A 24,109-nucleotide genomic window follows, 5' to 3' on the forward strand; every position below is an offset into this window, starting at 1 on the left:
TTTTATTGTATTTTTGATCGAATAAATGCAGCTTTGGTGAGCATAAGACTTTTGAAACCATGCCATACATGTCTAATCAGTATTATTATCTTCATAAATGTGACCCTGGACCACAAAAGCAGTCTTAAGTCGCTGGGGTATATTTGTAGCAATAGCCAAAAATACATTGTATGGGTCAAAATTATCGATTTTTATTTTATGCCAAAAATCATTAGGATATTAAGTAAAGATCATGTTCCATGAAGATATTTTGTAAATTTCTTACCATAAATATATCAAAACTTCATTTTTGATTAGTAATATGTATTGCTAAGAACTTCATTTGACAACTTTAAAGGCAATTTTCTCAATATTTAGATTTTTTTGCACCCTCAGATTACAGATTTTCAAATAGTTGTATCTCGGCCAAATATTGTCCGATCCTAACAAACTATACATCAATGGAAAGCTTATTTATTCAGATGTATAAATTTCAATTTAGAAAAATTGACACTTAAGACTGGTTTTGTGGTCCGGGGTCACAAATATGCAAGGTAAATCCCGTAACCTGACTGCTCAAAAACTCATTCTTTGCCTACTTCCTTAAAAAAACGGAAAAAAGGGACATAACGTTTTCCTTTTAATGCTGCTTAAAACATGTAAAGTACAGTAATACAAGTATGTTCCCCAGACTTCTAAACTTCAGCTGAGCTGCACTCTTGAGCCATGAAACTCCCTTGACGTCCTGTTTCCATTAAAATTGCATTACGATTATGTCATACTTGGCAGTAGGCATCATTTAGCCTAAAGACGTTAGAAAATAAATGCCCTGCTCGTGTTCGATGGATGCATAGTCTTAAACTTCAGTCTAATCTGTTGATATGAGAGAGTTTGCAGCGAGTTTGTCATTGTCATTTGTATATGCTTTCTCAGTTACTGTTTCTTACAACACCGGTTTCTGTTGTTCTGAACGTACACGTAGTACTTTCAGTTTCCCATTTCAGTTCCTAGATTTTACTCTGCATGTGTACTCGCTCACATCTGTTTCTGGCCGTTCTTGTTCCTTCCGTCACAAGCTGACTGGAGCGTAAATCGTTGAACATGTTGTTGATATATAAATAACAAATGGAGATGGTCTCCATGGCAAATACTGTTTCCCCTCAGTGCTGTAGGGCAAGGGAAGGCTGGTCTCAAACCAGTTTGTTTCATACTTGATTGTGATAAAGATACAAATAGGTACAGCTGGTCCAAGATCAGCATAAGCAGGAGGGGAGGGAGATCTGGTGTTTCATTCATGTCACAGCTCTATTTCTCACTGCGCCTCCTGCTGGTGAACTCATGGAAATGATCTCTTCTGTTTCAGATTAACCAAAACAAGCTGCCTCTGAGGTCTGTGGACCCCAGGTTGATTTCCAGGGGCACTCCCCAGGATTTTACTCCCGCTTTTGCTGACTTCAGCAGGCAGATGCCAGGAGGACATGGTGCTCCAGTGAGTTATTATACTGTAAATCATATACTCTATTACAGACCAGAATACCGAAAACAGCTAAGGTGTTCTCGCACAAAAACCCGTTCAAGTATGATTAAGCAATTTGGGAGAACATTTAGCAGTTTGGTAGATAAATGTATCCATTATAAAAAAAAAAAAAAATTAGAATAATACCTGGGTCCTTTCTTTCTTTCTTCAGATTTTGGGGTGAGATATAAGTAATTGTATTTTGCATAAAGTAAATGAAGCCTTTTTTGGGCCATTAAGTTTTTTTTTTGCCTTATGACATTATTTTCATAACAATTAACCACATTTCCATCTAAATTCTCATTACTGCATTAATGGAAAAATCATCACTATGAAAAAAAAAGTGTCAAAATTTGTCAACACTTTTAATATTACTGCTTTTAATCCCCTATTTTCTAACATTATTTCACTGTAAAAACATGTAATGACTCAAAAAGTAAAACATCCACATATATTACTGTAATGTAAATTTGCTGGTAAAATGTGCAGAATTTTATCAAATATAATGTCTCATTTTTTCTTTTAATTCATATGTGAGATTCACCCAGACATTGCCTACATTTTACATCGTAACACTCTTCTTTCCTATCTGTACACTTTATCCAAAGCTTATAAACGTGCGGAGACTTCCACCACGCAAGATCATCGTAAACGTTTCTGTTGATGAAATTCAGCTCAAGAAGGCAGAGAATGCTTGGAGACCTGGGATGAAGAGAGATAATGTGATAGATGACCCAGAGGCCCTGAGAACCCAGGTGTGGATTCCTGCTCTTTTATTACTATTATCCATAATTGTCTGAAACATTCACAGTAAAAGAAGCACTCAAGAAATCAAGAGATGCACACTTGAGATTGAATTAGATGGTTGTCACGTATGATGGCTTTTGTTCTTGTCAGGCACAAGGGTTTTGTTTGACGTTCTCACATCCTTGAAGTCCTGATTTGTCACTTTAAGCGAAAGCATGTTTATTTTATCTGAAGGTTGTTTTGTTGATTTTGAACTGCAATGTGTTAGCAATCTGTTGCTTTTCTGGCACTTCAGGAGTTGTTCCGAAAAGTTCGTAGCATTTTGAACAAGCTCACGCCCCAGATGTTCCATCAGCTGATGAAGCAGGTGACGGATCTCACGATCAACACAGAGGAGAGGCTGAAGGGAGTCATTGACCTTGTGTTTGAGAAGGCCATAGATGAGCCCAGCTTCTCTGTGGCCTACGCCAACATGTGTCGCTGCCTGGCTACGGTACGTTTCATGCACGCAGGAGTTAATTGTGCATTGCGCGATTGTGAATTTTCCATTATCTGTTTTCTTTGGACTATCTGTTATTTTGCCTCATATTATTCACTCTTAAGTATGTCATGGGTATTTCTTCCTCTTGTGATCCAATTGTAGCTAAAAGTGCCAACAGCAGACAAACCTAATACCACGGTAAACTTCCGGAAGCTGCTATTGAACCGCTGTCAGAAGGAATTCGAGAGGGACAAAGTGGACGACGTCGTACTTGAGAAAAAACAAAAGGAGCTGGACTCTGCCACATCAGTAATTATTCAATAATGATTTTCAAGAATTATTATTATTTTGACTTTTTGTCTCTAATGCCCATTTATGTACTATATTCACTAGGGATGCTCTGATCTGCCTTTTTCACCTCCGATACCGATTGGTGTTTAGTATTGTATACCGTGCAGAAGAGAAAAGACTTTACGTGAACCTCACATTAAGCTATCGTATCGTAAGACTTGGAATATAGTACACAAAATCTTTATTGTGCTTTATAATGCTTTTATGCCTTTTTGTGCGGCTTAACAGTAACACAGAATAGTACACACAATATTGGAATTGGATCGGAGGCAATGCCCAATATGAGTATCCCTAATATTCACCTGGCCAAATGTATTTAATAGAGAGTTCACCCAAAAATTAAAAATCAGTATTTACTCGCCCTCATGTCGACCCAAATCATTTTATAATAAAAAGTGGTTAGTATGAAACTGTTAATTTAGTGTTTTTTTATATAATGCTAGCTTTAAATAATATTATTTATTAATATTGTAAATTAGCTTTTATTTTTTTATATATTATAAATTTTCATTTTATGTTTAGTTATAGCTTTGATTTAATTTTTGTTTTAGTAATTTCAAACTTATTTCAGTTTCTGGGCAACATTTCTCATTTTCATTTGATTTTCATCTAATATTTCTATTTCAGCTTAATTTCAGTTACAAAAAAGCATTTTTAATAGTTTTACTTTCCATTTTAGTTGTAGTTAATAACAACGCTGTTTGTGCATTCTTCAACATTTCTCTTTTTTGTGTTCGACTGAAAAAAGAAAGGAATGATATTATGGTGGAATAAATAATGACAGAATTAATTTTTGGTTGCAGTATTCTTTATTAAAAGCATTAAGGTATTTATATGCAACACTTTTTTTTTTTTTAGCCCACAGAAAAGGAAAGACTGCAGGAGGAGCTAGAGGAGGCGAAGGACAAGGCCCGGCGTCGCTCCACAGGAAATATCAAATTCATCGGTGAGCTGTTCAAGCTCAAGATGCTGACAGAGCCCATCATGCATGACTGTGTAGTGAAACTACTAAAAAACCATGACGACGAGAGCATAGAGTGCCTCTGCAGACTCCTCACTACCATCGGCAAAGACCTTGACTTCGAGAAAGCCAAGGTAACTTGCCCAGCAGTTTGTTATTATACATTCTGGAGCCTTATTGATTCATATTTCACAAGATCAGTGGTGAAAACCCCTTGGAAAGGGAAATTGGAAAGGCATAGAATATTTTGCTTTTTATTTAAATCATCTAATATGACCATTATGGAAACTAGAACCACTGTAAAACCTCATCTCACTAATGGAAAAATATGGTCCAAATATGAAACTACTAAAGAACTGCCCTCTGAGAGAGGAAGAAATTAACACTCGTCAAGCACCAAATAAGATTAAAAATGATTTTTGCCATGACATAGGGTTGATTTGTGAGGAATTGCAACATAATGCATGGTTTAAGTCAAATTGTAAGAGTAATAGTGTAACCCGCCCTGATGTAAATGACTCAATTTAAATTAAAGACATACAAATCATCTACTAAAGCAAACATTTTTGTGATTTGCACGTCTTGTAATGACCTAGTGGAAAAAATTGCAATTTATCTAGGATGCTAAAGATTAAGTTTTATATGAAACTGCTAAATGGCTGGTAAATATTGGCAAAAGTTTGGCAAAACGTCAACTTCAAACTGATATTTTTAATGATTTATTTTTATTTTTTTTACGGGAAGGTATATCATAAATCATGTGCAGATGTGCTTCTAAGTTCCTCAAAGAAAATGATTGGATATCCTGGAACAATTCAATGCCAGAACCTTGCAAATATTGGCAAAGCCTGTAATTGGTTTTACCTTCGAAGTGCACAGTTGTTTCCAACTAGACTAAAAAATGTATTTATTTTTTTTCCTCCACTGGACATTGCATAAATTCAGCCAATCAGACTAGAGCTGGACATTTTCAGAAAGCTTTTGACATTTTTGTGTGCGATATGCATTATATAAGGATTAGAGATTTATTTAGCACAAAAGGATTCTCAAAAGCTGAATTCCTAACTAACCACATGATCACTGTTGTTTACTTGGCATTCCTTCAGCACGCCTCTGCTGTTTGTTTGTCTGATTAAATAGACTACTAATAAATCAGTCTGGTACTCTGGAAAGGCAGCTCTCAGCAGGCCACTAGAGCTCATGCTGTAAGGTGTTAACTGTGATGCTCAAAGAGGAAGGGCAGGTTCTAATTGTTTTGTTTGTGTACTGTAGGAAAATAGCTCAAAACAAGACCTCGCCCAAAGGGATCTCTGCAGCTCTGTTGGTGTTATGACTGTCATCTTAGATACTTCTCTGACAGCTGGCATTCTTGTTAAGAAGCTCAATTTTGTATATTGTCAGTGGTGTGGTATAGTGGTTACCCGGCCCCGGTTTGAGTCTTTGAGCATGAACTATGCATGAATTGTCACCAGTTTTCCCTTGAGCAGGGAAACTATATTGCTTAGGAGGATTTTCCCTGTAAGGTTAGGGGTCGGTGAGATCCCAGCATTTTTGAAAGACATTCAAAAATGCATTAGAACACTTAGAATGTGAAACATTACTACAGTACAGTTAAAATAACTGTTTTAAAAATTGTATGTATTTTAAAATTAATGTCATTAGCTATTACTCCAGTCTTCAGTACCACATGATATTTCAGAAATAATTCTAATATGCTGCTAAAAAGCATTTCTTCTTATTATTATTATTATCAGTTGTGCTGCTTAGTATTTTTGTGAAAATTGGTACATTTTGTCAGGATTCTTTGGTGGATAGAAAGTTTAAAGGACAGTCTTCATTTGAAATTGAAATATTTTTAACAATGTAAAAGTTTTAACTATCACTTTTGATCAATTTAATAAATCATTGCTCATTAAAAAAATCTAAAAAAGGAAAACATTTTAATGATCTGAAACCTTTGAACACTACATTGCAGTGAGCATCCTCTAAATAGCATGCAGTAAATGAAATAACATTAGAATTGAAAATAGAAACTTTTTTAATGCAATTGTACTGCAAATTAAATGGAAGATCTCATTTTATTGAACACATTTGCATTGTGGGAAATGGAATTGCAGTGTGCACTGCAAATTTTGTAGCTCATCTCGGCAATTTAAGCATAGAGAAAATGATCATACAGTGAACATTATACATAGAATGTACTGCAGCATTAGTGCAAGTATTATAGTATGCTATTCTCAAAATAGCTGTTTGGTAAGACGGCCAGATCTTAGTATTGTTTGTGTGCGGTGTTATTACAGTGGGCTTTGCAGTGCTTAGAGGGCCGAGAGCTTCGACTGGAAAAGTTTCCCAGCACAGCTCCTTATCATCATGGCATGACTGTGTAGCTTTGAGATTTTCATCTTTAATCTGATCGTAAAGATGTTGAAATGCCTTTGTCATTTGAAGTACTTCATTGAAATGACATTGTAGCTGTACAATGGACTGAGCTGGGAAAATGTCATTTAAATATGCTGCAGTGCAAAGCAAAAGAATGAGGAATATTCAGGCATGGGGGTGAATATAATCTGAGCACTGTATACACATGCAGTCTAAATGTGTTCCAGCTGGGCCCAACAGACGCCCATAAACCCTGGAGCAAAGTGTTAGGCAAGAAGGTTGATGTTTTCTGTATCCTTCCTTTCTTTCTTCAGGTGTTTTTTCAGCTTGCGGGGAGTCAGGTCAGGAAATAGGTTCTGCATTTATTGACCTTATTGATTTAGGAGCAGTTCTTTACCTCAAACGTTATTTTTAGATTTACGATGGCTTCCTATATGTCGTGTACCCCATAATGGATGGGTACAGGAAGATCTGTGCTACATGATCACACATCGCTGCCACAATAAAGAAGTCTTGTCTTCATTTATAATCAGTCATTTTGTAGAGATGTTGTGATCATCGACATGGACACATGAACTCAGTATTTGATATTCAACTGATATGTTTTTCATCACTCGCTGCTCTGTGTCCTTGAATAGCCCCGTATGGACCAGTACTTCAACCAGATGGGGAAAATTGTCAAAGAGCGCAAGACATCGTCACGGATACGGTTCATGCTACAGGATGTGATAGATCTGAGACTGGTAAATGCCATGGGGGATTGGGATTGTGTTTGTTTGTATGTGTGTGTTGAGAGAGCGTACAGATAGCCATTGACAGACCTTTATAAAGGCCTGGTTTTGATACAAATAACGGAGAAGCAAAAACATCTGTGGTGTTTTTTTTCTCTCTTATTTTTTTTATTTTTATTTAATTAAAAACTTCATAATCTGTAGTGCTTTATGAGACACACGAGTGTTTTGAATTTGTGACTTAGTTGGGGTTTCCTTTATAATTATTGCAAATTGTATTTGTGATTTTGGGGTCAGTAAAATGTTTTACTGTTTTTGAAAGAAGTCTCCTATGCTCACCAAGGGTGCCTTTTTATTTTTAAAAATCTAGTGGCACAGTACAGTAAAAGCAGTAATATGGTGGATTATTACAATTTAAAATGTATTCTTTACTGTCTATTTTTATCAATTTAATTCATTCATGCTAAAAAAAAAAAAAAAAGTATTAATCTCTAATTAATTGCATAATTTTTTTTTAATATAAAGTATTTAATAAAAAAAAACAATCATTGTAATTTATAATAATATAAAAATAATGATTTATATCATTTTAATTTAAATGAATACGTTTAAATGAATAACCATTTTAAATGTATTTCGTTTTAGAACCAGTTGAAAAAGGCTCAGAAACTCAATGGCCCAGAAACAGCCACAGATTAAATAGAGTATCAGCAAAATCATAACTTTTGGCCATGACATTAAATTCCTGTCTGTTTGCAAGTGGCATAATTTAGCTTGGTGCCTCTCCCCTGCATTCCTCAGTTTTTGTATTATCTTTTGAGTGATAAAAATGTATGAGAAAGAAGAGACAAAAAGAGGAGGGATGCTTCTTTCAACATTTTCAAGCCTTTATTGTACCCAGCTTTAAAAAAAAATCTGAGTGGTTTGTCATTTTACATAGTTTCGAGTTAATTGTAATGTATTTCCCAGAATGACACTGATCCATTAATCATAGATATCTGATCTTTCTCTGATTATTTATATTGTCCAGCATAACTGGGTGTCCCGGAGAGCAGACCAGGGTCCTAAAACCATAGAGCAGATCCATAAAGAGGCCAAGCTGGAGGAACAGGAAGAACAGAGGAAGGTTCATCAGCAGCTTCTGTCTAAGGACATAAAGAGGAGGCCAGGTGAGATCCACAGAACTTCCTCACAGCATTTTAGTGTGTTTCTCCAGCTATAGCAGGCCGACTACAGCGCCACCCAGAGGACAAAACCATATTTGAAGTTCCAGGTATACGCAGAGATGAGGTATGAACATCAGAACATTAATGGGAACATGATGTTCGGACAGCAGGCTTTGCAGACAGCAAACAGCTTATTTGTAGAGGAGAACACACTAATGGTTAACCAGCTTTGATTGCGCTTTTGGGTTTGTTTATGCGACAATAACTTGACAGATTTCTTATTATTTTAAAGGGAAAAAAAATCTAATTTAAAAAAGTTAGGAATATGACAGCTTGTGAGTACAGTGGGGGAAACAATTATTTGATCCCCTGCTGATTTTGTACGTTTGCCCACTGACAAAGAAATTATCAGTCTATCATTTTAATGGTAGGTTTATTTGAACAGTGAGAGACAGAATAACAACAAAAAAATCCAGAACAACGCATTTCAGAAAAGTTATAAATTGATTTGCTTTTTAATGAGTGAAATATGTATTTGATCCCTTATCAATCAGCAAGATTTCTCATAAAGGGAGTGCTCCTAATCTCAGCTTGTTACCTGTATAAAAGACACCTGTCCACAGAAGCAATCAATCAATCAGATTCCAGACTCTCCACCATGGCCAAGACCAAAGAGCTGTCCAAGGATGTCAGGGACAAGATTATAGACCTACACAAGGCTGGAATGGGCTACAAGACCATCGCCAAGCAGCTCGGTGAGAAGGTGACAACAGTTGGTGCGATTATTCGCAAATGGAAGAAACACAAAATAACTGTCAATCTCCCTTGGACTGGGGCTCCATGCAAGATCTCACCTTGTGTATGTTCAATGATCATGAGAACGGTGAGGAATCAGCCCAGAACTACACGGGAGGATGTTGTCAATGATCTCAAGGCAGCTGGGACCATAGTCACCAAGAAAACAATTGATAAAACACTACGCCGTGAAGGACTGAAATCCTGCAGCCCACTGCTCAAGAAAGCACATGTACAGGCCCGTCTGAAGTTTGCCAATGAACATCTGAATGATTCAGAGGAGAACTGAGTGAAAATGTTGTGGTCAGATGAGACCAAAATCGAGCTCTCAACGGCATCAACTCAACTCGCCGTGTTTGGAGGAGGAGGAATGCTGCCTATGACCCCAAGAACACCATCCCCACCATCAAACATGGAGGTGGAAACATTATGCTTTGGGGGTGTTTTTCTGCTAAGGAGACAGGACAACTTCACCGCATCAAAGCGACGATGAACGGGGCCATGTATCGTCAGGGCCGGGTATTGAAGCCAGCCAGGGTATTGACAATGGTTCGTGGATGGGTATTCCAGCATGATTATGACCCAAAACACACAGTCAAGGCAACAAAGCACATTAAGGTCCTGGAGTGGCTTAGCCAGTCTCCAGACCTCAATCCCATAGAAAATCTGTGGAGGGAGCTGAAGGTTCGAGTTGCCAAACGTCAGCCTCGAAACCTTAATGACTTGGAGAGGATCTGCAAAGAGGAGTGGGACAAAATCCCTCCTGAGATGTGTGCAAACCTGGTGGCCAACTACAAGAAACTACAAGAAACGTCTAACCTCTGTGATTGCCAACAAGGGTTTCGACACCAAGTACTAAGTCATGTTTTTGCGAAGGGGTCAAATACTTATTTCACTCATTAAAATGCAAATCAATTTATTACTTTTTTGAAATGCGTTTTTCTGGATTGTTTTATTGTTATTCTGTCTCTCACTGTTCAAATAAACCTACCATTAAAATTATAGACTGATAATTTCTTTGTCAGTGGGCAAACATACAAAATCAGCAGGGGATCAAATAATTTTTTCCATACTGTAAATAATGACAGAAATCAAATATTTGGGTGAGCTATGTTTAAAAGTTTTTAAAAATTCATTTTCATGACACTACTAAAAAATTGTATTTTAAATGAAATTTTATATCAGGAATCTTTTTTTCCAATAAAAATTTGTTATTGAGGTTAAATAAGAAATATGCTTTGAATTAAGATTGAAAAGTGCAAATAATCAAAAAACAAGTTAAAGAAAGAAATATGCTTGGAATTGTCCTGAGGCCCCTTAGTGAGTTTTGGCCCCCCTGTTTGAGAACCTCTGCTTTAAACACGTAATAAAACCCTTGCCGTTTCTAATTTTAGCGTTCAGTGGCTAATATAGACTAGTGGTGATCTGTTGTGAAGTAACCCTGCCCTGTGTCTTGATTTATAGATCAGAGAGATCAGCGCTCACAGAGGGAGGAGACATGGAACACTGTGCCCACTACTAAGAACAGCAGGACCATTGACCCCACAAAGATCCCCAAGATCTCCAAGGTGAAGAAATTGGTCAATGCACAAACGCTTCATATTTCAGACATAAAACCCATTTTCGAATGTGAATCAGAGGGTTCAGTTGATTGAGGCAACACTGCCATCTGCTGATTTATAATCGCAATTTTTAAGTGCAGCACAGAATAGGTTGACATTGACATGTGCTTTAACAATCAATGGTGAGTTATTTTAGCATCTGTGATGTAGTGATGAGGTAGTATTACTCTTGTATCCTCTATGACCTCTGAACTCCAACCAATCCCCCATTATAGCCTCAAATCGATGAGAAGATCCAGCTGGGTCCGCGGGCTCAGATCAACTGGATAAAGGGTAGCAGTGGTGGAGCCAAAGCTAGTGACTCTGGTGAGGACCAGCGTTCATGAATTTTAAATTGACTGCCCATTCAGTAAAGTTTAGATTACTGTTTTACATATTACGTGTATGTATACCTCCATGCTCATATTTCCAGAGTTAACACGCTCTGCCAGTAGCACCCTGAACCGTTATTCAGCGCTACAGTCATCCACATCTCAGCCCAGCCCACCACCAGCCCAAACCTCCGATTCCGATTCTAGACGCCCAAGGTACTCAACATCTGAGAACAGATGAGCTACAAATACAAATGTAGAATTTAAATGTATAAAAGTTTGACATCTTTTAATGTGTCTTATTGTGTATGTCTCTACCAGTCGAGGCAGCACCGGTCGTGAACGCAGTGAAAAGCCAGTAAGTTTGGGGCCATCGCGACCAGGGCCCTTCAGCCGAGGTAGCAGTGCAAAGGAGCTAACGGACAACGTGGCTCCTCAGGAAACATGGAGGGAGGGACCTGACTCACACCACACACCTCGCAAAGCCAGCATCTCAGAGGAGAAATGTGAAATAGAGAACAACAGAGCCACGGAGACATGTGAGGAAGGACACATGCTTACACTAGTGAACACATATACATTAAAGCTGCATTTTCCATGGATTTACTTGTGTACTAAACATATATATTCTAAATACTGAGCTTCTGTTTCATTGCAGTGAAATCTGAGACCCTGCAGGTCGCTGGTGTTTCAGAGAAGCCCATCCTGTCCGAAGAGGAGGTCGAGCGGAAGTCCAAAGCCATCATTGATGAGTTTCTGCACATTAATGACTACAAGGTACATCACAGGACTCTAAAGCTGGTCGCACACCGGACGAGAAGCGAAACGTACGCACACTGGCGGCGTCTGTCTGCGGCGCCTAGCAACAATTCAGAACAATGTAAAGGCGCGGCGTGACACGGCACTGCGCTTCTCGTCCAGCGTGTGACCAGCTTAACACTAACCCATAAGTAACAAAAACTTCCAACATTTAAAAACAAACTACTGTTCAAAAGTTTGGGGTAATTACGAATTTTATTAATTTATTTTATTTAATTTTTTTAAAGAAGCAATTAGCTTTTAGCATGGATGCATTAAATTGATCAAAAGTGACAGTAAATATATTTATTACGTTACAATACAATTCTGTTTCACATAAATGCTGCTCTTTTGAACTTTGAAAAGAACAAAAACGTTTCACAGATTTAATGAAAAGATCAAAATCTTACCAATCCCAAGTATTAATATTTGGTATTACCATGATTCATGGGTTGAACATTATATTGCTCTGCAAACATCTATGACAGCTTTAATTTGTAAATGTTGCCAAAACTGTCTATGGTACAAGTGGGATAATCCACGGGTAGGTGTGCATTAAAATATTCAAAATATTAATAAAAACTATTATAGTATCTCAATGATTCTAAAATAACACTGCTTTCAAATAATAGTTTTTAACATTTAATAAAGAAGTATAATATGCATATTCACCAGCTTCCTTGTCACTATTATGCCATATTTTTCAATCATTTATGTAAAAATTCAGTTTAAAACAACACATACAACTTTTGTCTATGTATGTGTGTGCCTACCATCAGCTTTTCATTATTGCATTTGATTATGTGTAAAATAACTTTGAATATGTGCTGTGTGATTGTTTGTCAGTACTGTAAACCATTTGAACGTGTGTTGTGTCTGTTTATGTGTGCAGGAGGCAGTGCAGTGTGTAATGGAGATGGATCAGACCTCTCTGCTGTTTGTGTTTGTGCGCATGGGTCTGGAGTGCACACTGGAGCGCAGCCAGAAAGCCAGAGAGCACATGGGACTGCTCTACTATCAGCTTATTCAGAAGGGCATCATACCCCATTCCCAGCTCTACAAAGGGTGAGCACACACACATTAAGATCAAATGCATCTATTAGTACTTTTAATACTAAGGTAGTAAAGTGCTGTGGTTTGTCCCTGTCTCTTGACTCTGTAGGTTTTCAGAGATGCTGGAGCAGGCAGATGATATGGCCATAGATGTTCCCTTCATTTGGCTTTACCTGGCTGAGCTGCTCAGTCCTTTGCTGAGAGAGGGAGGAATCAGTATGAGAGAGCTGTTCAGGTCAGGATTCCATTGGTCATGACAAACACTGAAAAAGAAAGGTCTTATGAGTTCTGTTTGGTGATTTTGTGTAATTTGTGATTAAAAGGACATTCCACCCCTAAAAACCTATTTCATGTTGTCCTTGATTAATAGATGGATGTTCTTTTGAGGTGGAATCTCCTTTCAAAGGATGATTTAAGAAATGCATGTACTGTTAACGCTCCAGCACAAGGTCAAGATATTATTCGTATTATAAAACAACGCTGCCCTACAACTTATTTTAATAAAATAGCTTCGCTACTGAATCTCTACATTATATTTCTCTATCTCTCTCTCACTCGCTATTTACTTATTCATTAAAATAAATGAAATCTTTAAAGCAGGCAGAATGGTAGTTCTAACGAGCCTTAAATGATGAAAATAACCATAATTTTTTTCCCTTCTGGATAAACATTGCGCTGCAAACATTAAGGGCAACTTTAATTTGTAAATGCTGGCAGATGACTATGGTATGAGCTGGAAAATCCCAGGTGTGCATTAAAATATTCAAAATATTAATAAAAACAGTATCTCATAGTATAGTATCTCAGTGATTCTAAAATAACACTGCTTTTAAATAATACTTTTTAACATCTAATCAAAAAGCATCCTCCGCTACCTTGTCACTATCGAAAGGTGGGCTGCATCCAAAGCAGGTTGTGCAGTCAGAAATGTTGCAGTTTTATCCATTTTTTTTTATAAAGTCGATAAGGATATTGGATTGTGATTAAGCAGGACTACAGAATTCAGTACTAAATAAAAAATAAATAAAATCTCTTTTATGCTACTCTTTTTGGAAACATCTCATTGTATTGGGTCTGTGACTTCTGGGGCTTTAACAGTTTGGCAGTGCACAGTAGTTGCAGTCATTCCAGGTCCTTGCAGGCTCCAGCTGTCATAGTGATTCAGTTTAGCATCTAATGGAGATTTGTTTTGTTTCTGCAGTGAGTTAAGTAAACCGCTACTCCCTGTGGGAAGAGCTGCCATCTTATTTTCTGAAATACTGCACCTACTATGCAAACAAATGGTAAGCTTAACTTTTGTTGACATGGGGTTTAGATCATCTTTATCAAGTTGTCATCTGAGGTTTAGTGCTCTTGCATGATGCTTTTCATGCATAGACACCTCTATGACAGGAACAATATGCCGTAAAGGAGCTTTGTGTATTGTTTTGGGTGTTTACATGCGTCTGGTTGTGCTACAGAGCCATAGGAAAGTTGGAGATTTGTGGAGAGAGTCTGGGCTGAACTGGGCTGACTTCCTGCCTGAGGGAGAACAACTTCCTACCTTCATCTCACAACAGGTGAGAATGTAGCCTGAACACCTGACCCAGATACAAATTTCAACTAACTAGACATAGCAACATTTATAAGTACATTTTTTTTTATCACAGTAGTTCAACTGTTTTCAAATGTTTCAAAAACCAGTGTCAGCTCTATTTTTTTATATTAAGCATTAGAAATGTTGACTTATTTTAGTGAATTACTTTGTTTAAATGGTCATTTTAAATAAATCATACTAATGCGCACAATAATAAAACAATACAATTCTGCTGTTTATCATTGTTGTTGGTGCTGTTCTCATTGCTTTTGTGTTAGATAAAAACTGTTAAATATACACTACTGTTCAAAAGTTTGGCCGCAGTAAGATTTCTTTTTAAGCAATGTGATGTGATTCAGCAAGGACGCAAGACCTTTATAATGTTACAAAAGGTTTTGGTAACACTCTACTTAAAGCCTTCATGTATAATGCATTATAAATGGTTATTAAAGGGTATAATGCATTGTAATCATTCATAATGTGCATTGTAATGCATTATATCTTGTCGTAAATAATATAACTGAATTTAAAATACGTGAGTGTTATAATGTATTAGTGGTTACAATTATTCAGTGCATTATAAGGTGCATTACAAGGCATAATTAATGCATTAAAACTACTTGTATAATGCATTATGCATAAAGGCTTTAAGTAAAGTGATACCAAGATTTATATTTCAAATAAATGCTGATCTTTTAAACTTCCTATTCATCACAGAATCCTGGAGGGGAAATTACTGTAAGAAACCCACCTGTTTTCAACATTAATAATAAGACATCATGTTCCTTGAGAAGCAAATCAGCTTATTAGAATCATTTCTGAAGGATCATGTGACACTGAAGACTGGAGTAATCTGCTCAAAATGCAGCTTTGCCATCACAGGAATAAATGACATCTTAAAATGTATTAAAATAAAAAAATGTATATATTTTAAATGGTAATAATATTTAGCATGATTTGAGTTTTGCTGTATTCATTGATCACATAAATGCAGCCTTGTTGAACATAAGAGACTTTTAACAAAAACGTGAAAAAATACATTAAGAGAGAGTAAATGATGTAGCAACATATCTACTTTAAAACGACTTCTAAAACGGTTCGAAAAAAAGGTGCTCTAGAACACAAAATCAACCAGTCGTGTCCTTTTCCTCTTTCTCCAGAAGTTAGAGTTTACCGTGTCAGACGTCTCCCCGGTGTCCCCATCCACAGCTAAACCCAGCCTCAGTCCCGAGGAGCTCTTTAAACAGTTGGAGCACCTCCTGCTGGAAGACATGGCTAGTGATGAACAGATCTTCGACTGGGTCGAGGTGAGATTGATTCCATGGATCTCTCTTATATTGATCAAGCAGTTCCGCAAAGCTAAAATTCAAGTGTATGAAATGTTTTCAAGAAATCTGCTTTTTTTTTCAGGCTAATTTGGACGAATCTCAAATGAGTTCCTCTCCATTTTTGAGAGCTTTAATGACAGCTGTTTGTAAAGCAGCAGTTAAAGGTGAGCAAACTACTTACACTTGGGCCTTTTATTAAACAGCTTCATCTCCATCTTCCCTTTACCAATTACTTTCATCTTTTTCTTCTCCAGATGAAAGCACATCCTGTAGAGTGGACACTGCTATCATCCAGAGACGCCTGCCTATATTACATAAGTACCTTAACTCGGACACCGAGCGGCAGCTGCAAGCACTTTATGCTCTTCAGTCTTTGATTGTCGCCCTGGATCAACCACCCAGTATGTAGCAGATGCAAATAAAGATGGCAAACTAAACTAATGATTTCAAGGATTGTAATTTTTATCTACTTCTATTCGCAGATCTACTCCGAATGTTTTTCGACTGTCTTTACGATGAGGACGTTATTTCGGAGGACGCTTTCTATCAATGGGAAACGAGTAAAGACCCAGCAGAACAGCAGGGAAAAGGCGTAGCGCTGAAGTCGGTCACCGCTTTCTTCACCTGGTTACGTGAGGCAGAGGAGGAGTCTGAGGATAATTGACATAAGCAGGTGGCCGACGCCCAGAGGCCCCCTACTGACACAAAACACAAAAATGCTTTGAAACGCTGGCCAACTTGAGCTGGAACTCTCTACGAAACAGAGGGAACACTAAATACTTGTATCATATATATAGAAAATATTTTTGTTTTAAAGTTTGACTTTTTTTTTTTTTTTTGTTACTTTTAAAAGAAGAGACTTAAGATAGGTTCTGAACTCTTTAATTTATTATTTTTTTAAGAGACTGCAAGTATGGAGTTCTATTTAACATTTGCAGGCGAAAAGAACATTGATAGAAATAACAGAATAAACATGTATCATAACAGTAATATTAATTTTGATTAAATGTGTCAGCAGCCTCCCTGGATTCATGTGATTCACTTCAAAACAAATAAAATATTTCCTCAGAAAAAAATAATAAAAAATGCATAACATTTTTGGCTCAAAGTGGAGCCGGGCTGGTCCAGGATTGGCTGATGTTGCTGAAGTTTCTGGCTGTTTGGAGAAACACACGCCACTGGTTCTTCTGCTTCGGCTTTTGCTCAACGGACTTTCCAAATAACATGGGAAAAGGAGTAAAAATGAATATGCATCCTGAATGGAATAAAATTTCAGACATCATCATCAAATACCTGTATGCATTGAAGGTGTAGTGCAAACACTAATGCAAGTCAGAAAATGGCCAGGATTGCGCCGTGTACTTGTAATGAAGAACTACAGAGGAAATGTAAAGCTTGTAAATACATTAAAGAGAAAAATAAGGTTTAAAAATGACCCTGGTGGTGTGCTGTTTGTCTTTGGAGAGAAGTTTACAGCATTTTGCTAATACACCAGCTCCATCTTGAACAGATTATTTGCCGTTGTTTTTTAATTGAATTGTTTTGACCTAATTTTTGACACCAAATTATAAAAAAAAAAAAAAAAAAGATTTGTCCCTTTTTACTCTGTTAATATTTGGGCAAACATTGAATAATTCTTATTAATAAGAATATATAATAATAAATATAATATGAAAAGTATGTCAAGGAACATATTAGTTCATTTAGATCTTGAGCTGTGTTTAAGGCAACAGAACTACTTATAAAATATAGCTGCAAGCAGCAATGACAGGGCCAAGCACATCAGCGGCAAAATGAGGAGCTAAGCATAGCATGTAGCATCAGACCAACTTCAGCAATGATTAATTGAAGGCATTTTAAGATTATTGTAGTCCAAATGCCTGAAAAATCATTTAAAACTACTAGTAATCCGACTGAATGACTTTTCACTTTTGACCAACAGGTGGCACCGTTATCAAATCGATGTGGTGTGTTCTGTGTGAGGTGACTATGGCACACACAAAGTTTGGTGTCAAAATGCCAAAGCATTGCAGAGATACAGCCTCAAGTGTCATTTTGGCATCATAACTCAAATTCGTTGTTGTGGTATGTAAAAACTGTTTTATCTATCAACACAAAATCCATCACTTTTTGTCAGCATGGTCTGAAGATGATATGATTCGATTTTGGTGAAAATCGGAACAACGGTTGAGGAGGAGTTTGAAAAAATAGGTTTTCAACATGAATCAAAATTGTAGACAGGACGTTTGGCTGACTATGGCACCATTGCTATCACTGTTCTCAGCATGACCCAGGGAATCTATTAATACCAGTCTCATAAAATGCACAGAAAGCTATTAGCATTTATTTGACATTTCATTATAGCTTTTGACCACAAAGTGGCACTGTCTCAAACCTTTTTGAGTACCTTCAGATCATGGTCTTTTTTTACAGTCTATGTGGTACACCAATGCATTGGTAAAATATAGCATTTTACATCATAGTATTGTATTGTAGTCAATGGAAATTTCACGTTTTGTTCAATTACAGCCCCACCAAGAGGCACAATCCCACCAAATTTGCCATGTATCCTTAGAGTGTGCCCATACATATGTGTGTCAAATTTGGTGAAAATATCTCATATTGTTTTTGAGTTATTGACATTTTTATATACGAGATGAGAAAAAATGACTGACTGTCGACTTTGTTTGCATTTTTGTACCACTTACTATCAAAATTTTGGCAATAGGGCATTAGCGTCCTAACCGACTAATAAAATTGCTCAGCATTGTGTAATGTAAGGTATTTTATAAATATCAAGTGATAACTTTATTAATTATAGAGCGTGACAAATATTTATTAATATTTTTTTCCTAATATCATACATTAAGAAAAAAATAGAATCTGTGTCCAAATTCAACAAAAACAGTCAGTTAGGGACTTTTACTTTAAATCAGCCGGAGACTTTTAATTTGTCTGGTTTATTCCCATAATTCCACCATTTATGCGTACGTCGTGGCGTCAGACGTACAAAGCGTGTCCGCGCACCCTCTGAAGTCTTGAATTGGTAAGTCGTTAATTACTGCAACCTTTAATGGATGAAGCGCCATTTAAATAGTAATTGTTGCTTACTTTGACCTTTATTTTAAAACAGACACAAACCACATTTAAAATGATACGTCGAAACCTATACCACGCACAGATTTGCGATAACAATGTACTAGAATTAACAACAAAGGGTCTGTTTTGAATCTAAGTTGCCTACCTGGACAACATTTTGAGTTATCATACAACGTGTTGTCTCGATAGGCAGCTCACTTTGGTTTCCAAACACAAAACTGCTTGCAGTCTGAGCGTTTATGTCTTGCTTCTTTCACTTGCAGGCATCAAGCAGCAGCAAAGATGTTCCGGCCCAAGCCCACACTGAGGGACAGACAGCACCTTTACAAGCTGATCATCAGCCAGCTGCTGTATGACGGCTACACCACCATCGCCAACAGCCTGATCAGTGAGGTGAAGCCCCAGACTGTGGTGTCTCCATCAGAGCAGCTCATGCAGCTGGCCAAGACAGGTACACTTTCAGTGTTTAATATTTTTACTTGTACTGTATAATTGCTAGTTAACAGTAAACTAAACCAGTGCCTATTAAGTGCTTTCATCTACTTTTCTTTGCAATAAAGAATACAACATTTACTCTTTACTCTTAAAATCTTGAAGTTAAAGTATTACATCTTTTAGCAAGCAACTGAATTAGAGTTCTTTAAATGTTGTGTATATAATCAAGCACACACACATATATATGTGTATATATATATATATATATATATATATATATATATATATATATATATATATATGTGTACAAATCCCTCAGTAAAAACCTTCAGGATATAGATAGGAATAAAAATGTAAAGTTTGCTGTGTGTAAGTGCTTCTGAAGTGGAGACTTATGGCTCAGTGTAGGAGAGAAAACTCCTTTTCAGAAAACGGCCTTTAAAAAAATGTTGTAATTGAAATCTATTGACAAAAATAAAGTGCAATAAAAGAAACACTTAACAGTGTCTTTTGGATGTTTTCTTACCACTAGTCTGAAAAAACACTTTATGAAAAACCAAAAAGCCCAAAATATCAAACTTGACAGGTGCATGAAAAAAGTGTTTTTGCCCCTTAAAGAATTTTTGCAAGGAATAGTAATAAAATAATTATAAACTTAATGTGAAAAGGGTCTATTTGCAAACAATTAGCAAAAAACACAACATTTTGCTGTTTTGCACAACTTGGGGATGAATTCAGAAAAGTACTTGAATCTGATTTCATAGGAATGGAGAACGATGACAGTGCGGTACAGTACGCCATTGGCCGCTCGGACAACGTGGCGCCCGGTGTGGGCATCGACCTGGAATTTGATGCAGACGTGCAAACCATGTCCCCAGAAGCATCAGAGTATGAGACCTGCTATGTGACATCTCATAAGGGTCCGTGCCGTGTGGCCACCTACAGCCGCGATGGGCAGCTCATAGCCACGGGCTCTGCTGACGCCTCCATTAAGATCCTGGATACCGAGCGCATGCTGGCCAAAAGCGCCATGCCTCTTGAGGTGAGTGCCACCCTTGCCTGAAGTCAAGGTAGTTTAATTTTTTTTTTTTTTGATGTTTCACTTGGGTGTACTTCACAATTCATAAGAAAAGAATCTGTCTGTGTTATGGTGACTTTAATATTATGTAGTTTAGTCAAGTGGGACAACCTGACACTGATTCTGCTTTACGATTTAGGTGATGATGAACGAAACGGCCCAGCAGAACATGGAGAACCACCCTGTAATCAGAACCTTGTATGATCATGTGGATGAGGTCACATGCCTTGCTTTTCACCCGACCGAGCAGATCTTAGCCTCTGGCTCTCGTGATTACACCCTCAAGCTCTTTGATTATTCAAAGCCGTCTGCAAAAAGAGCCTTCAAGCACATACAGGTATAAAATCAAGCTAAATCATGCCTCTAATTTTTTTAAAAGGTCATTTGTGGTCCCTCGTTTATTGGAGATGTTTGCATGGAATGTTTCTCCCTTTCATTTTCTACAGGAAGCTGAAATGTTGCGTTCCATTTCCTTCCATCCATCTGGGGATTTCTTACTAGTCGGCACGCAGCACCCAACCTTGCGTCTTTATGACGTTAACACTTTCCAGTGTTTTGTGTCCTGCAACCCTCTGGATCAGCACACTGACACCATCTGCGGAGTCTGTTACAATCCCAGCGCTAACAGCTACGTCACCTGTAGCAAAGACGGCAGCATCAAGTTGTGGGACGGAGTGTCGAACCGGTGCGTGACCACGTTTGAGAAAGCCCACGATGGTGCTGAGGTCTGCTCGGCTGTTTTCTCCAAGAATTCCAAGTATATTCTGTCCAGCGGGAAGGATTCTGTTGCTAAACTCTGGGAAATCTCCACAGGCCGGACTTTGGTCAAGTACACAGGTAAGATGGAGAATTATGGGTAGGTTTAGGTTATAGATTATGCAGGTTAGATGAAGAATTGTGACTAAAAGGTGTTAATTTATTATTTTATTTTTTTTTATTTTTAAGCAGTCTCAATATCGATTCCTAAAATCTTTTCTGCTCTGTCGCTGCTGAATCTTCATTTGTGAAATAAATCATTTTTACCTCAGATGTTAATGTTTGCTGTCAGTATTAAATGTGAATTTTATTTATTTTTATTTATTCATTTATTTTTTTAAAGTCAGTGTACTGCAACATAACAAGAAACGTAGTTCTATTCATTTGTCTGATTTCTGGGCAGATGACTCTTACAAATGTTTTATTTTTTTTTTACTCGAATGTAAAGCTTGACCAGTGCAGTCTGATTCAAAAGAAAATATCTTCTTCAGTTCTTTATATTGAATCAAAAACACAGCACAACCAGTATATTCTGATCCTGGACAAATGACTTTTATGAACTGATTCTTTTTAGTGAATTTGTCAGTTCTGTATAGTGAATCAAAAACACAGCATAAACAGTGAGGTCTGATTCCCATACAAATAACTTTTATGAACCAGTTCTTTGTAGTTAATCAAAAACAAACTGAACTGACTCATGAGTGATTTGCTTGTGACTAAAAAGTCCTGGACAAATTACTTTTATGAACTGATTTATTTCAGTTAACTAATGCAGTCCAATTTCGGAAACGCATGACTCCCATAAGTCTGTTTTTTTGATAACTAGTTCATAAAGACCGGTTACCAGTTTAAATCAGTCTAAAACATTGCCTCATGTAATTTACATTATTAGCTGGGAGAGAATTTATGTTATTTGTAAGCAGAATAGACTGAAATGAATCAGAATCAAACCAAATTCAGAGCCTGTGAATCTGAAACAAAAATAAACCAGCTAAAACCTGTGTATGTTATCAGCATCTAGGACTGGTTAAATTCATTTTATAATATGTATTATGATGGTCTTTTGCATCAGTTAAAAAGTGCTAATAGTTAAAATTATCTTGGAACTTCCATTGGTCAGTTTGGGGAGAATAAATCAAAACCGTGACACATATATGTTGGAAATACCATGTCTGTCATCACGCCACCTGTCCAGTGTTTTTCATTGCGGCTAACATACTCTGCTGCCAGCTCACCCTCATTGTGTTTCCTGTCACGCAGGTGCGGGTCTCAGTGGGCGACAAACGCACCGCACTCAGTGTGTGTTCAACCACACGGAGGACTATGTGCTGCTGCCGGACGAGCGAACCATCAGCTTGTGCTGCTGGGATTCACGCACAGCTGAGAGGAAAAACCTGCTCTCATTAGGCCACAATAACATTGTGCGCTGTATCGTCCATTCACCCACCAACCCCGGCTTCATGACCTGCAGCGACGACTTCAGAGCACGATTCTGGTATCGCCGCACCACCACTGACTAGGAGACATTTGTGTGCTTTGAGACTGAAAGGGTCTGAATTTCTTGTATCAGCAGGCCCCAAACACAGAAATGTCCACACTGTTTATGACTTCGCAGGCTTGATTGCCAAGGCTGTGTGTCATTTAACACACAAAACCATTTTTAAAAACCTCAGAGTGCTTATGACTGCAGTACCTTTGTATTACATTTGGGTGGTGCTGTTTTACGAATTGTCTGAGATCCATTTGTTTTCAGATTTTTAGAACTTGACTGATGTTACCATTCAGTAACATCAAAATTGTCAGCTGTAAAGTCGCATTGATATTACATTCACAGCTAGAAACGTTTTTTGTGTTATTTGCGTATCTGACAACAAGTAGATGAGTACTATTCTGTCATGGCAAGTGCCTAGAATGTGTTCTTTTCCATTTCGATTTGTGTACTGTGCTCTTTGTTTTATATTAAAAGACTCTGGGAGAATTGTTTCTTGTGCCATTCAATTTTTTCATACACTCTCAGAAATAAAGGTACAAAAGCTGTCACTGGGGCGGTACCTTTTCAAAAGGTACACTTTTGTACCTATTAGTACTTAAAGTGTACATATTTGAACCTAATATGTACCTTTAAGCTACCAAAATGGACCCTTTAGGTACAAACATGTGCCTTTTGAAACCGTACCACCCCAGTGACAGCTTTTGTACCTTTTATTTCTGAGAGTGTAGTTGCACGTCTGAAGTATTTTTGAATGGCATTGAATCATTGAACCGGTGTTGTTAGTGCAGCTTGCTGTTGCTCAAACTTTGGGTTAAGGATTTGAATAAACTCCTGACCCCAAGCATTCAACTTTGTGTAACTCGTTTTGAAACCATTCAACCAAGAGAAAATTCTGAGTAAAAAACCCAGTAGACGTATACTGCCATTTAAAAGGGAAAACTTTTTTTCTTTTGAAGTCTCTTATGCTCACCAAGGCTGCAACTGTTTGGTTAAAAATACAGTAAAAACTTATTGTGAAATATTGTTGACTTTTAATAAAAATAAATATTTTCAATTATAATATACTTTTGAATTTTTCGGCATCATTACTCCAGTCTTCAGTGTCACATGATCCTTCAGAAATCGATCCTCAAGAAACAATTCCTGTGATCTGTTGAAAAGTTATGCAGAACAGAAAGTTCAGAAGAACAGCATTTATTTAAAATATTTAGTGTTATGATTGTCTTTATTGTCTTTTTGTTCAATTTAATGCCTTTCCGAAATAAAGTATTTCTTATAAATTTCTGTAAAAAAAAAAAATCAAACTGACCCCAAACTTTTGAGCGATTATTATACAATTGAAAGAGGAGCCAGAGCCATGTTTAGGACCTAGCTATAGATATTTGAGAGTGGGCTGTTTGACTACCCACAATGCCTTTGCATCGTGGCGGTATGACATTTATCAAAATAATCGGC

General features: G+C 37.2%; 2 protein-coding genes across 6 annotated transcripts in view; both read left to right on the forward strand.

Moving 5' to 3' along the window:
- eif4g3a (eukaryotic translation initiation factor 4 gamma, 3a) overlaps positions 1-17,236 on the forward strand; it is a 61,413-nt gene extending 44,177 nt beyond the window's left edge. Inside the window, exons 15-34 of the mRNA XM_058792096.1 lie at positions 1,343-1,468; positions 2,104-2,250; positions 2,538-2,735; positions 2,886-3,032; positions 3,933-4,169; positions 7,053-7,157; positions 8,176-8,314; positions 10,571-10,674; positions 10,944-11,034; positions 11,141-11,255; positions 11,361-11,578; positions 11,698-11,816; positions 12,730-12,902; positions 13,000-13,125; positions 14,092-14,173; positions 14,351-14,449; positions 15,627-15,773; positions 15,877-15,958; positions 16,049-16,195; positions 16,277-17,236. Coding sequence (XP_058648079.1) covers positions 1,343-1,468; positions 2,104-2,250; positions 2,538-2,735; positions 2,886-3,032; positions 3,933-4,169; positions 7,053-7,157; positions 8,176-8,314; positions 10,571-10,674; positions 10,944-11,034; positions 11,141-11,255; positions 11,361-11,578; positions 11,698-11,816; positions 12,730-12,902; positions 13,000-13,125; positions 14,092-14,173; positions 14,351-14,449; positions 15,627-15,773; positions 15,877-15,958; positions 16,049-16,195; positions 16,277-16,458 — 2,784 coding nt within the window. The 3' untranslated portion in view covers positions 16,459-17,236. The remainder of the gene's footprint in view (positions 1-1,342; positions 1,469-2,103; positions 2,251-2,537; positions 2,736-2,885; positions 3,033-3,932; positions 4,170-7,052; positions 7,158-8,175; positions 8,315-10,570; positions 10,675-10,943; positions 11,035-11,140; positions 11,256-11,360; positions 11,579-11,697; positions 11,817-12,729; positions 12,903-12,999; positions 13,126-14,091; positions 14,174-14,350; positions 14,450-15,626; positions 15,774-15,876; positions 15,959-16,048; positions 16,196-16,276) is intronic.
- A 530-nt stretch (positions 17,237-17,766) lies between these two features.
- Positions 17,767-23,708, forward strand: cstf1 (cleavage stimulation factor, 3' pre-RNA, subunit 1). Of its 5 annotated transcripts, none has more exons than XM_058792544.1 (6): positions 17,767-17,879; positions 19,157-19,344; positions 20,093-20,370; positions 20,546-20,743; positions 20,853-21,243; positions 22,423-23,708. In XM_058792544.1, exons 2-6 carry the CDS (start codon positions 19,176-19,178, stop codon positions 22,680-22,682), a joined length of 1,296 nt encoding a protein of 431 aa, XP_058648527.1. In that variant the 5' UTR covers positions 17,767-17,879; positions 19,157-19,175; the 3' UTR covers positions 22,683-23,708. The 5 variants fall into 5 exon arrangements, with proteins under 5 accessions (XP_058648527.1, XP_058648525.1, XP_058648526.1 ...); XM_058792542.1 differs by lacking the exon at positions 17,767-17,879 and adding an exon at positions 18,688-18,840; XM_058792543.1 differs by lacking the exon at positions 17,767-17,879 and adding an exon at positions 18,842-18,890.
- The last annotated feature ends 401 nt before the right edge of the window (positions 23,709-24,109 follow it).

Source organism: Onychostoma macrolepis, chromosome 11, assembly GCF_012432095.1.
Source record: "Onychostoma macrolepis isolate SWU-2019 chromosome 11, ASM1243209v1, whole genome shotgun sequence".
In the NCBI taxonomy this organism is placed as follows: domain Eukaryota; kingdom Metazoa; phylum Chordata; class Actinopteri; order Cypriniformes; family Cyprinidae; genus Onychostoma; species Onychostoma macrolepis.